The following is a 15,000-nucleotide window of genomic DNA, read 5'->3' on the forward strand; positions in this document are numbered from 1 at the left end:
AGTGGATAAGTTCAAGTACCTGGGATCCATTGTCAGTGAGTAACATAATTATGGTTGGACACATCAAGTCGAGATTTTATTGCGGAATACTGTTTGCCGGGGGACAAATTACAACCAGGCAACTACAGGCCAATTAGCTTGACTTCGATTGTGTGTAAACTGCTAGAGACCATCATTCGCGACAGTGGTAAATTTTTTTTAGAAGAAAATAAAATTATGAAAGATTCGCAACATGGCTTCCGTAGCAAACGCTCATGTCTAACTAATCTACTCGACTTCTTTCATGACGTCTTTAACAAATACGAGGAATGTAGATCTGTTGATATAGTCTATCAAGATTTTTAGAAGGCATTCGATAAAGTTCCCCATAAGCGATTGCTTGACAAATCAAAAACGCACATTATTTCTGGTAGTATCCACAACTGGATTAAAGATTGGCTCTCTGAATAAAAACTGAGAGTTGTAATTAACGGGACCTCATTTAGCTGGCTCGACGTTAAAAGTGGCATACTGCAAGGATCAGTTTTGGGACCCGTTTTGTTCTTAATATATGTAAATGATCTAGACGACGGCCTCCTGTGCAAAGTGTCAAAATTTGCTGATGGCCCCAGAACTCTCAAAATATTCATAGGAAGTAACACTGATAAAATTGGAGTTGCCGACTGTAGAACAGAGGAGAGAAAGAGGTGACTTGTTAACTATCTATAGAATTACGAAGGGCATGGAAGTTCTTGACAGAGAAGACTTGTTAAATTGGGATAAGAGAAACACAAGATTGCTGTACATTTCATCCCTCGGAGATGTAAAATATTTTCGTTACCCTGATCGTCCAGGTGGTTACAAAAATATAGTGCGTAGTCACAACGATACACTTGGCAAAAAAGATCGCTGACGTCGATGCATTACGTCAAACGGGTTGAACAGATGTTCAGATGGGGGCGGAGTTTGCTGAAGCTCTTTGAAAATGCGAGCCTTCTGGTGAAGTACAGTACAGTACAGCATCGAGTGGAGCGGCTTGTACTCGAGCGCACCACTCGTCACCGGAAGACTCCAAAGAGCCATGAAGGTCTCTCTGCTTCTCTTGGTGTTCCTCGCTTCGGTAAGTGTCAGTCACAGTGCACGGCCGAGCGCTTACTCCCCGCCGCTTACCACCTGTAGTATTTGCCCGTGTTGTGTTGTGACTTTGGCAACTTACTGCTGCGTTCGAAGACGAGAGCATCACCACGAGGAGGAGGCGCGTACGAGGCTTTGGAACCTGAGGCCTTCCTGAGAGTGGCAAGCAACCCAAGAAACTGGCACCATTTCATCCTCTCTTTTTCCAGGCTCCGAGAGTGGCAGAAATGCATGCACATACATATACGCTTATGTATGTGCATATGCATATACATATATGCCTACATACATACATATATATATATATATACATATATATGTATATATATGAATACATACATATATGTATATATATGTGTGTATATATATATATATACATACATATACATATATATATACAGTATACATATATATATATATATATATATATATATATATATATATATATATATATGTACAACACTGAATGGGTCTTAGTGATTAGAGATACATTTTAACATCCACAATGCACTTTAATTCTAAGCCATCAAAGGCCAGCATGCTGAAATTGAAATGTGGTATTGCCCAGGACTCGAACCCGGCATCCTCATGACAAGTGCGACAGTGACTTTGTAACTAGGCTATCAAGAGAGATATAATTTCAGCGCATTATTTCTTATATATTTGTATGCTCGAGTTACATACACATATATGAAATTTTGCATTCAACCCATCTCCACTATGATAGTACAATTGGAAGTATACGAACGCGGGAAAGTATTTGTACAACACTGAATGGGTCCCAGTGATTAGAGATACATTTTAACATCCACAATGCAATTTAATTCTAAGCCATCAAAGGCCAGCATGCTGAAATTGAAATCTGGTACTGCCCAGGACCCGCACCCGGCATCCTCATGACAAATGCGACAGTGACTTTCCAACTAGGCTATCAAGATATATATATATATATATATATGTACATATACATATATGTATATATACATATATATATTTATATATATATATATATGTATACATATACACATAATTTGTTCAATTGAATGATAAAACTTGGAGTTGTGGTAAATCTAATTAGATTGGCTGGGAGTTTAATCCATTCATTGATGACGCTGTTGGTAAAATCAGTTCTTCCTGCTTCTAGAATAAGCCTACGTCCTGACAGCTTGAGGCCATTATTTCTTATCCGTTTGGTGTTTAGTATGACAACATTTTAATTCTTGATGTTATTCGTTCCCTTTGAAAGCTTAATGGTTTCTACTAATTCCTCTCATGAGAATACTTTTCTTATACATGTCGAGGAAAATAGGTTGACAATTTTTAAGAAGCGGTTTCCGTATGCGTTGTTTACAATTTGCCATATCTGATGCAGAAATCCATTGCTTAAATGTTCCAAAGTCATTACTGACAGCTACACCAAGATAATTTTCTGTCTCCATTTTGGTTAGATTTTTTCTTCCAAATAACCTGCATTCGCACAAGGTACCATTGTTACACATGTACATAACTTCATATTTATTCTGGTTAAAATTCATCACCAACTTTTGAGACTATTGCTCTAGCTCGGCTAAATCTCCTTAAATGTTCAGCTGATTCAAGTGTTCCGCAGAGCTTAGGATCATCAGCGACTTTGTTGACAATGGATTTAAATTTAGTCAATGTCACGGCTGATGTATATCATAAACAGAAGAGGCCCTAGAATGGAATCCTGAAGAACTCCACTGGTTACATCTTTCCATCTTTACGATTATTCAGATAGATTTGGAGCATAAGCGTCGCGAACTTACTCTCTTTCCTCAGCTTCACTCATCTGAAAGTGGTAGGACTGTGCAGTGGTACTTGGGGAAAAGGTGATGTGCATTACTTGCATTCATCTTATATAAACCATTTAGACGATTTCTAGCGTATGCAGGTGCAGGGAAGGGCCGCTGAAGCGGTGAGGTCTGGGTGTTATGTGTCATATTAGTTATTCGTGTTTGGTAAAAAATATTTCAAGGTACCTAGAGTGCAGTTTGTGTTGGATGAGTTGTTGGATGTTTGCAGCTTTGCGAAGTGATTAAGAGGTTTCGAAGTGGCTCAATCTTAAACCTGTGATAAAACTGTTGGAAACGTTCTGAACTTTCTGATAGGAGTAGATATGTGCGGGGCATGTAACCTGACTCGATCCCGGAGATTGGCACAGCGCCGGTTTGACCAGCCCTAGGTACAGTGGGCATGTGGTGGGCAGTGTTGAGGCTTTGAAGGGTTTCTGTTGTCCAGTATAGCTTTAGCCCTCACCCTGTGTATGCTGTCCAATACACTGGGGTCATGCTTCAGCGAGATATCTGTGTTGCTTATCTGAAGAAGGGTTTCCGTGGTTGTTCTTTTTGTTCTGCTGCAGTGGAAATAGCTTTGCATTTCGACGTGTCGGTCTTAATGCGCCACTGCTGCTCTTTTGCATCAAGTATGTTCTGTGGTACGTGCAAAGATCCCTTCAGTGATTTTGTGTGTACGAATGGAATTATCGTCCTGCCATGCAAGTAGTTTCAGAGCAAATATGTGAACGGCAGGGCAAAATCGAATCAGTAGCAAAGATATGGGGCGGTAGGATAAGGGGACACTGGTGGGTTTCTGGGGTTTGGGGATAAGGAAACTGCCAGGTTATATACCACTATCCGGTGAGTTGCATACGCAGAGCCTCTCAAAGCCAGTGCGGCGGGGACAGAGTGTTGAGGGTAAGGGGTATCTTGTCCATCCACAAGTCTGGCAGGGGTTAGCACCTTTATGTCCGGAGAAATTATATGAAAACATATATGGCCGATGTCATGCCGAATTAAACATTGATGATAGAGGCCCATTCGAAAGCTTTCAACAATACAAACACCACTACATTGCTTGGCTATCCTAGTAGAGATGCTTTCGCCCTCATCTCCCCGGATCCACCTCTGAAGAACCCTAACAACTCTCTCCTACCCTTGGAGAACCCTAAAAAAATTCTATTACCTCTGAAGAATCCTTATAAAAGAGTCTCTCCCTCTGTTTCAGGTATGCTGGAGTGAGGGCAAAAAGAAGACATGCATGGTGGGAAAAGTAAGTGGAACCTGTAAGAACGAAGCCACTTGCAAAAAATACTCCAGTGTATTGAACGGTCCTTCAGATTGTGCCACAGGAAAGGTGTGTTGTAAAAGTAAGTTTCCCGTGTTAGTGCGTATGCCTTTAGTTGGGTTGTTAAAAAGTGTTCCATTTCCTGTCCAATATGATAGGAACTTTGGTATATACTGATGAAGATGACGCCGCTTAGTGTACTTGTGGTGGTAGTGGTGGTGATGATGGATGTACCCGAGGGCATCGGGTGTCGTTCATACCCAGTAAACCTACCGTCTCAGCTTCATGAAAACTAAGAGTAACGCCTCTTATGTTTCTCTCTTTTTTTCTCCCACAGAGCCCGAAAGGAACGGAAGGATTCACAGAAAGATTATACCGAAAAAAGACAGAGTACAAAAGGAAGAAAAGAAAGATAGTAAGACAAAGGACAAGAACACTGGAAAAGAAAGTCAAGGCAGTAAGAATTCGAATGAGAACAAGAAGAAACAAGTGAAAAGTAGCGTGCCTAGTCGGCACGTTGGTAAAACAGGAAAGAAACGGGGTGGACGCGTAACACGAAAGAAAAAAAAGAAAGAAATGAGCACCGGACGACCAAGTAAAAGTAGCGAAAAGGCAGGTCATTGTAAGCCTAAGGGCAGATGTGGTAGTAGGGGTGGCGAATGTTCCACAGGTTCCTCTTGCCCTCCAGGACAACGAGAGATCGGAGGAGGCTGCAAGACCGAAGGATGCATCTGCTGCGCCCCTTTGACATGCAAAACCAAAACTTGCGGCAAGGGAAAAATAGGCACTTGCATACAAAAAGACGAATGTGCAGATAAGAACACTACCCATATCATGAAAGACGGGTGCGGTAAGAAGAACCCCGACTGCGTTTGCTGCTTGCCTATAGAATGTAAAGACAAGGGATGCAAAGATAAAAAAGGCGAGTGCAAACTGAAGCACGAATGTGAAGACTTGAGCGATACTCATGATATTTCAAGAGGCTGTAGTAAGAGGAAGCACGGCTGCGTCTGCTGCATCAGTAAAACAAGTAAAACATGTAAAACCAAAGGCTGCAAAAAAAGAAATGGCGAGTGCAAACTGGAGAAAGAATGTGAAGCCTTGAACGCTACCCATGCAATTTTAAGTGGTGGCTGCGGTAAGAAGCAGCCCGGCTGTGTCTGCTGCGCCCCTAAAACATGTAAAGACAAGGGCTGCAACAATAAAAATGGCACGTGCAAGCTGGAGCACGAATGTAAAGCCTTGAACGCTACCCATGCAATTTCAAAAGGTGGCTGCAGTAAGAAGCAGCCCGGCTGCGTCTGCTGCGCCCCTAAAACATGTAAAGACATGGGCTGCAACGATAAAAATGGCACGTGCAAGCTGGAGCACGAATGTAAAGCCTTGAACGCTACCCATGAAATTTCAAAAGGTGGCTGCAGTAAGAAGCATCCCGGCTGCGTCTGCTGCGCCCCGATAATATGCAAAGACAAGGGCTGCAACGATAAAAAAGGCATGTGCAAACTGAAGCATGAATGTGAAGCCTTGAACGCTACCCATGATATTTCGAAAGGTGGCTGCAGTAAGAAGCAGCCCGGCTGCGTCTGCTGCGCCCCTAAAACATGTAAAGACAAGGGCTGCAACAATAAAAATGGCACGTGCAAGCTGGAGCACGAATGTAAAGCCTTGAACGCTACCCATGCTATTCTAAATGGTGGCTGCAGTAAGAAGCAGCCCGGCTGCGTCTGCTGCGCCCCCATAATAGCTACACCTACAACTACAAGCACGACTACGACTACAACTACAACTACGACCACGAGTACAACTACAACCACAAGCACGACCACGACCACAACTACAAGCACGACCACGACTACAAGTACATCCACAACTACGACCACGATTACAACTACAAGTACAAGCACGACCACGAGTACAACTACAAGCACAAGTACGACAACGAGTACATCTACAAGCACAAGCACGACCACGAGTACAACTACAACTACAAGCACGCCCACGACTACAACTACAACTACAAATACGACAACGAGTACAACTACAAGCACAAGCACGACCACGAGTACAACAACAACTACAAGTACGACCACGACTACAACTACAAGCACAAGCACGACCACGAGTACAACTACAAGCACAAGTACGACAACGAGTACAACTACAAGCACAAGTACGACCACGAGTACAACTACAAGCACGACCACGAGTACAACTACAACTACAAGTACGACAACGAGTACAACTACAAGCACAAGCACGACCACGAGTACAACTACAACTACAAGTACGACCACGAGTACAACTACAACCATAAGCACGACCACGAGTACAACTACAACTACAAGTACGACCACGAGTACAACTACAACTACAAGTACCACCACGACTACAACTACAAGTACGACCACAAGTACAACTACAACCACAAGCACGACCACGACCACAACTACAAGTACGACCACGACTACAACTACAAGCACAAGCACGACTACGAGTACAACTACAAGCACGAGTACGACCACGAGTACAACTACAACTACGACCACGAGTACAACTACAACCACAAGCACGACCACGACTACAACTACAAGTACGACCACGACTACAACTACAAGCACAAGCACGACCACGACTACAACTACAAGCACAAGTACGACCACAAGTACAACTACAAGCACAAGCACGACCACGAGTACAACTACAACTACAAGTACGACAACGAGTACAACTACAACCACAAGCACGACCACGACTACAACTACAACTACAAGTACGACCACGACTACAACTACAAGCACAAGTACGACCACGAGTACAACTACAACTACAAGCACGACCACGACTACAACTACAAGTACGACCACGAGTACAACTACAACCACAAGCACGACCACGACTACAAGTACATCCACAACTATGACCACGACTACAACTACAAGCACAAGCACGACCACGAGTACAACTACAAGCACAAGTACGACAACGAGTACAACTACAAGCACAAGTACGACCACGAGTACAACTACAACTACAAGTACAACAACGAGTACAACTACAAGCACAAGCACGACAACGAGTACAACTACAACTACAAGTACGACCACGACTACAACTACAAGCACAACTACGACCACGAGTACAACTACAACTACAAGTACGACCACGAGTACAACTACAAGCACAAGTACGACCACGAGCACGAGCACAAGTACAAGTACGACCACGAGTACAACTACAAGCACAAGCACGACCACGAGTACAACTACAACTACAAGTACGACCACGAGTACAACTACAAGCACAAGCACGACCACGACTACAACTACAAGCACAAGTACGACCACGAGTACAACTACAAGCACGACCACGAGTACAACTACAAGCACGACCACGAGTACAACTACAACTACAAGTACAACAACGAGTACAACTACAAGCACAAGCACGACAACGAGTACAACTACAAGTACGACCACGACTACAACTACAAGCACAACTACGACCACGAGTACAACTACAACTACAAGTACGACCACGAGTACAACTACAACTACAAGTACCACCACGACTACAACTACAAGTACGACCACGAGTACAACTACAAGCACGACCACGACTACAACTACAACTACGACCACGACTACAACTACAAGCACAACCACGACCACGACCACAACTACAAGCACAAGCACGACCACGAGTACAACTACAACTACAAGTACGACCACGAGTACAACTACAACTACAAGCACGACCACGACTACAACTTCAACTACGACAACGAGTACAACTACAACCACAAGCACGACCACGAGTACAACTACAAGTACGACCACGACTACAACTACAACCACAAGCACGACCACGAGTACAACTACAAGCACGACCACGAGTACAACTACAACTACAAGTACGACAACGAGTACAACTACAAGTACGACAACGAGTACAACTACAAGCACAAGCACGACCACGAGTACAACTACAACCACAAGCACGACCACGACTACAACTACAAGCACAAGTACGACAACGAGTACAACTACAACTACAAGCACGACCACGACTACAACTACAAGTACGACCACGAGTACAACTACAACCACAAGCACGACCACGACTACAAGTACATCCACAACTACGACCACGACTACAACTACAAGCACAAGCACGACCACGAGTACAACTACAAGCACAAGTACGACAACGAGTACAACTACAAGCACAAGTACGACCACGAGTACAACTACAAGCACGACCACGAGTACAACTACAACTACAAGTACGACAACGAGTACAACTACAAGCACAAGCACGACCACGAGTACAACTACAACTACAAGTACGACCACGACTACAACTACAAGCACAAGTACGACCACGAGTACAACTACAACTACAAGTACGACCACGAGTACAACTACAAGTACGACCACGAGTACAACTACAACCACAAGCACGACCACGACTACAACTACAAGTACGACCACGACTACAACTACAACCACAAGTACGACCACGACCACAACTACAAGCACAAGTACGACCACGACTACAACTACAAGCACAAGCACGACTACGAGTACAACTACAACTACAAGCACGACCACGAGTACATCTACAAGTACGACAACGAGTACAACTACAACTACAAGCACGACCACGAGTACAACTACAACTACAAGCACGACCACGACTACAACTACAAGTACGACCACGAGTACAACTACAACCACAAGTACGACCACGACTACAACTACAAGTACGACCACGAGTACAACTACAAGTACGACCACGAGTACAACTACAACTACAAGTACGACAACGAGTACAACTACAACCACAAGCACGACCACGAGTACAACTACGACTACAAGTACGACCACGACTACAACTACAAGCACAAGTACGACTACGAGTACGACTACAACTACAACTACAAGTACGTCCACGAGTACAACTACAACTACAAGCACGACCACGAGTACAACTACAACTACAAGCACGACCACGACTACAACTACAAGTACGACCACGAGTACAACTACAACCACAAGTACGACCACGACTACAACTACAAGTACGACCACGAGTACAACTACAAGTACGACCACGAGTACAACTACAACTACAAGTACGACAACGAGTACAACTACAACCACAAGCACGACCACGAGTACAACTACGACTACAAGTACGACCACGACTACAACTACAAGCACAAGTACGACTACGAGTACGACTACAACTACAACTACAAGTACGTCCACGAGTACAACTACAACTACAAGCACGACCACGACTACAACTACAAGTACGACCACGAGTACAACTACAACCACAAGCACGACCACGAGTACAACTACAACCACAAGCACGACAACGAGTACAACTACAACCACAAGCACGACCACGAGTACAACTACAACTACAAGTACGACCACGAGTACAACTACAAGCACAAGTACGACCACGAGTACAACTACAACCACAAGCACGACCACGAGTACAACTACAACCACAAGCACGACCACGACTACAACTACAACTACAAGTACGACCACGAGTACAACTACAACTACAAGCACGACCACGAGTACAACTACAACTACAAGTACGACAACGAGTACTACTACAACCACAAGCACGACTACGAGTACAACTACAACTACAAGTACGACCACGACTACAACTACAACCACAAGTACCACCACGACTACAACTACAACCACAAGCACGACCACGAGTACAACTACAACCACAAGCACGACCACGACTACAACCACAACTACAAGCACGACCACAACTACAACTACAACCACAACTACGACAACAACTACAACTACAACTACAACTACTACCACGACTACAACCACAAGTACGACCACGACTACAACTACACCCTGAACTGTGGTCCCGACTATATAAAGACCTTCAAGACGTCTTCCCTCTCCCTCCTCCTCTCTCACCTCCTCCTCCTCCTCCTCCTCCTCCTCCCCCTTTGCTCCCCCTCCCCCCCTCCCTCCATTCCCCCAAAAGACGCTCGCAAGCAAGCACAAGCCATCCAGGAAGACTCAAACAGCCCCCCGTCGTGACCAGGGACTGGCCACGCAGCACGTGAACGGCTGCCCTGTCACGCGGCCGCCCGCCGCGCGTCGGCTTTCGACAGCACGCGGCGAATCAACAACGGCGCTCTCTCGCACCAGAATCGACCTCAGCGAGACGCTTACCCCCGCGGCCTTCGTGCCGTCGCCGTCGACAGTTGTATTCTGTCATATCCTCTCATCCTCCTATCCTCCTCCTCTACTTTCTGGGGGATGAAGCCTTGGTTGGCACCTCTGTCTGGTTGTTTGCACTTGTGTCGGATGTTTGGAATCGAAGCGGATGATTGGGAATTGGTTTTTCGAGTGTCATTTTGAAAAGCCAACCTCCTCCCTCTCTCTTTCACGGCTGTTATGTGCTTGTGATTCTACCGGGAACCCAGGGAGTGTGGTTTGGGGGTTCGGGTGCGTGATGTAGCGGTGTGTAGGAGTCCACGTCACGGCTTTCCTGTAAGAAAGGGGAGATCCCCCTAGCAGCGTGTCCCCGAAAGGTCAAGTAGCAAGTAAGTGAAGAGTCCCCTTACAGCGATGGTGCGGCTCTCTCGCGCCATCCGAGAAATCGAGAGAAGAAAACAAGAAAAAAAAAAAAATTCAAATGGCAGACGGGATGCTGCTCCCGTCGTTGGCAGACTTGTCGTAGGCCACCCTCCCCCTCTTCTCTCTTCCACAGGAAGAAATCAATAATAATGATTATAATAGTAATGATGATGATAATGGTAATGGTGGTGGTAGTGATGATAATATTAATAATAGGTTTTAAGCACCGAAACAGCCATGTAAGGACCAATAGGTCTGCTGTTGCTGTTCCTTTGTCCTCCCTGCAACTCCATGTAACACAGGCGGACCGGCCCAAAAGTCATGGGCTTCTTCCTGCCTCCTGGCGCTCGCGGCCTCCTGGAATCATCAGTGGAAAGCGGAGAGGAAAGAGAAAGAAGAAACGAAAGTTGCGCCTCAAAGTTCGAGTCGTCACTTCTCCTCCTCCTCCTCCTCCTCTCCTCCTCCGCGCATGAGATCTTCGCCGGCAAGTGAACCCGATTCGTGGTATCTGTCGTCCGGCTGGTCAGCAAACACACATGGAGATCCAGGCAGATGTAGATGTGTGCATGTGCATGCATATGGAATTATCAATTTGGCCCCCAAACATTCGCGATTAAAGCAATACCATCCACGTGTGTCTTTCATTATCCTACGCCTGACACACACACACGCGCGCGTGCGTGCGTGTCCGGCCTCGCAGGCACAGCAACTGCCCTTCATCCTCCTTCCCGTGCACAAGGTCCGCCTGAACTGCCACACCATATTGGAAGAGACAATGTCTGTTGCCATGCCCCACTGTTGTGTGTAGGCAGACGTGCACCAAAACTTTGAGTACCACACATACTGTATATCTCAATTTCTTTTATGTCAACTTTGAAGACTGTGGCCCAATGTCGCATCTGTCTCCACTCTGTGACCAAAAGTCTTGTGATTGAATGTTGTGAATCGGTTGGAGGGGACGGGTGGGAGGAAGAGGGAGGTGCTCTTTACATAGAATGAGTGACAGTGTTTTAGCATAAATGAATATATGAATAAGTTAGATAAAAAGGAGCAAATTATTAGTTCGAACAAGATAAGGAATAAAGATAAATAGATAAGGAAAAGGTAACCCAACAGAATCATGTATATGAGCAAATAAAATGTAAGATACGTGAGTCAACAAATATAGATAAACGAATAGATAAATTATTTAAAAAGAAATCTACAAATTAAAGATGTTTACTACTGTCCCTCTCGAAAGATTCAAGAAATTACAGTTTGAGTTACACATTCTCACACCAAACGATTATATTGAAAGAGAACAATTATGACGTTTCGGCCATGTCAAAAGGATGGATATGGATAGGTACTCTAGGAAGTTCTATGAATGGAGACATCAAGGACAGAGAAGAGTGGGAAGACCAAGAAAGAGATGGAGGGACGGTATGTATGACATCTACTGTAGAGGCAAGAGGAGGAAATCTAGAGGAGAATGAGGGACAGAATTTATGCGAGAACCAAGGACGATGGGGAAGATCTGCTTGGCCAGATATATAACAAATATATATATATATATATATATACATATATATATATATATATATATATATATATATACATATATATGTACATGTATATACATATGTATGCATATATATGTACATTTACATGTATACATACATACATATATATACATATATATATATATATATATATATACATCATACATATACATAGAGCTGGGTGTGGAGGAGGAATGGGGATGGTTCAAGGAAGGAGTCACAAAGTGTGCAAGGATGGTCTGTGCAACAAGAAGGACAGGAGGAAATAGAAGGAAGAGTAGTGAATGGTGGGATGAGGAAACAAAGAAGGTTGTAGAAGAGAAGAAACGAGCTTTCACAGATTGGTTACAAAATAGGACGAGGGAGTCATATGAGAGGCACAAAGAAAAGAAAAGAGAAGTAAAGCACAAGGTAAAGGAGGCAAAGAGGAGAGCAGATGTGAAGTGGGGTAAGAGTTTGACAGAAAATTTTGAAAGTAATAAAAATATGTTTTGGAAAGAAATTAAGAGAGGAAGAGGAGGCGAATCAAGTAGAGAAGAAAAGGTAAAAGGTGCAGATGGAGAGATGATAAGGGAAGAGAAGGCGGTAAGGGGAAGATGGGCAGAATATTTTAGGGAGTTGCTAAATGTGAAGGAGGATAGGGAAGGAAGGATAGCTGCAGTGGGAAATGCTAAGAAAATGACCTTGATGAGTGAGGAAAATGGAGGAAAAATAAGGAAGGATGAAGTGAAGGCAGTTGTTAAGATGATGAAAGCAGGTAAGGCACCTGGTCTGGATGGCTGCCATGCACAATGTCTAAAAAAAGGAGGTACAGTGATGGTGGACTGGTTGTTGAGGTTATTTAATGTTTGCTGGAGAGAGGGTAGAGTGCCGGAGGACTGGAGGAGTGCCTGTATTGTTCCACTTTACAAGGGAAAAGGGGGCAAGTGTGAATGTAGTAGTTTCAGAGGGATTAGCTTGTTAAGTGTAGTTGGGAAGGCTTATGGGAGGATCTTGATTGAGAGGATTAGGAGAGGAACAGAAGGAGTAATTGGTGAGGAACAGTGTGGATTTAGGACGGGTAGAGGTTGTGTAGATCAGATCTTTGTGGTAAGACAAATATGTGAGAAAGCTATAGGAAAGGGGAAGGATGTTTTTTGGGCTTTTATGGATCTGGAAAAGGCTTACAATAGGGTAGACAGAAAGGCACTGTGGGAGGTTATGGAGATATACGGGATAGGAGGAAAGCTTTTGGGAGCTGTCAAGTTTTATGAGAGTAGTAGAGCTTGTGTCAGGATTAGAAATGGAGAGAGTGAGTGGTTCGAGGTAAAGGTGGGACTTCGTCAAGGATGCGTTATGTCGCCCTGGCTGTTCAACTTATACATGGATGGGGTGGTGCGAGAGGTAAATGCAAGGGTAGTGGGTCAGGGATTGGAGATGATTAAAGAAAATGGAGAAAAGTGGGAGGTGAGCCAGCTGTTGTTTGCGGACGACACTGCGCTTGTGGCAGGATCGGAGGAGGGATTGAGGAAGTTGGTGACAGAGTTTGGGAGAGTATGTGATAGAAGAAAGCTAAAGATAAATGTGGGTAAAAGTAAGGTGATGAGATGTACAAGGGGTGAAAGTGGCAGTAGACTGGAAGTGAGCATTAAGGGAGAGCGACTGGAGAAAGTGGATAGTTTTAGATACTTGGGTGCAAATGTGGCAGGAAAAGGTGGAGTGAAGGTGGAGATAGAATGTAGATTGAGAAAAGCGAGTAAATACTTTGGTGGATTAAAGAGTGTAATGAGGAATAGACATTTGGAAATGGATGCGAAGAGGAGACTGTATGAAGGAGTGATTGTGCCAACAGCACTGTATGGAGCAGAAAATGGAACATAAGAGAGGAAGAGAGAAGGAGCTTGAATGTGTTTGAGATGAGGTGTCTGAGAAGTATGATGAGGGTTACTAGGCTAGATAGAGTGAGAAATTAGGAGGTGAGGAGGAGAACAGGGGTGGAAAGGGAGTTGGGAGATAAGGTTGATGAAAGAGTATTAGGATGGTTTGGACACATGGAAAGAATGAGTGAAGAAAGACTAGTAAAAGAGGTATGGAAGGCAGATGTGGAAGGAGTGAACATGAGGGGACGTCCTAGGATGAGGTGGATGGATGTGGTGAAGGGGGCCTTGGGGAAGAGGGGAATGTCTGTTGAGGAAGGACGGGAGAGGACAGAAGACAGGGGTGAATGGAGAATGGTTGTATATGGATGATGTGATTGCATGAGGTAGTATGTGTGAGCAAAATTTGACGCAGCCCCAAGGGATTTCTCCCCGTCTTCTCCTTTTATGCATGGGGGGACGGAGAGGGGGGTCGCCGATTTAATGAAGCGGCCTTGCTGTGGATGTGCTGTGTCTTGCGACACTGCTTCTGACCCAGGGCAATGGACAAGGAGCAGGGATGACCCGTCATCCAGGAGGTGCTAAGATGGGAGGGAGGGTGGGAATGATTTTATGCCTTTTCCTTTTTGGCTACCTCCCTTGTAAGGGGGGGAAAAAGCCTTGGTATATATATGTATGTATATATGTATATGTGTATATATATATGTTTATGTATATATGTATATATATATATATGTATATATATATTATATATATATATATATATAT

General features: G+C 44.3%; 1 protein-coding gene across 1 annotated transcript in view; it reads left to right on the forward strand.

Moving 5' to 3' along the window:
* Positions 1 to 968: 968 nt before the first annotated feature.
* LOC143029743 (uncharacterized) overlaps positions 969 to 15,000 on the forward strand; it is a 19,855-nt gene continuing 5,823 nt past the window's right edge. Inside the window, exons 1-9 of the mRNA XM_076192643.1 lie at positions 969 to 1,099; positions 4,138 to 4,279; positions 4,535 to 6,367; positions 6,765 to 6,889; positions 7,083 to 7,201; positions 8,307 to 8,425; positions 9,045 to 9,139; positions 9,363 to 9,457; positions 12,050 to 12,257. Coding sequence (XP_076048758.1) covers positions 1,061 to 1,099; positions 4,138 to 4,279; positions 4,535 to 6,367; positions 6,765 to 6,889; positions 7,083 to 7,201; positions 8,307 to 8,425; positions 9,045 to 9,139; positions 9,363 to 9,457; positions 12,050 to 12,257 — 2,775 coding nt within the window. The 5' untranslated portion in view covers positions 969 to 1,060. The remainder of the gene's footprint in view (positions 1,100 to 4,137; positions 4,280 to 4,534; positions 6,368 to 6,764; positions 6,890 to 7,082; positions 7,202 to 8,306; positions 8,426 to 9,044; positions 9,140 to 9,362; positions 9,458 to 12,049; positions 12,258 to 15,000) is intronic.

The sequence above is a fragment of the Oratosquilla oratoria genome, chromosome 1 (genome assembly GCF_046742065.1).
Source record: "Oratosquilla oratoria isolate Oo_2021 chromosome 1, ASM4674206v1, whole genome shotgun sequence".
Taxonomy (NCBI): Eukaryota; Metazoa; Arthropoda; class Malacostraca; order Stomatopoda; family Squillidae; genus Oratosquilla; species Oratosquilla oratoria.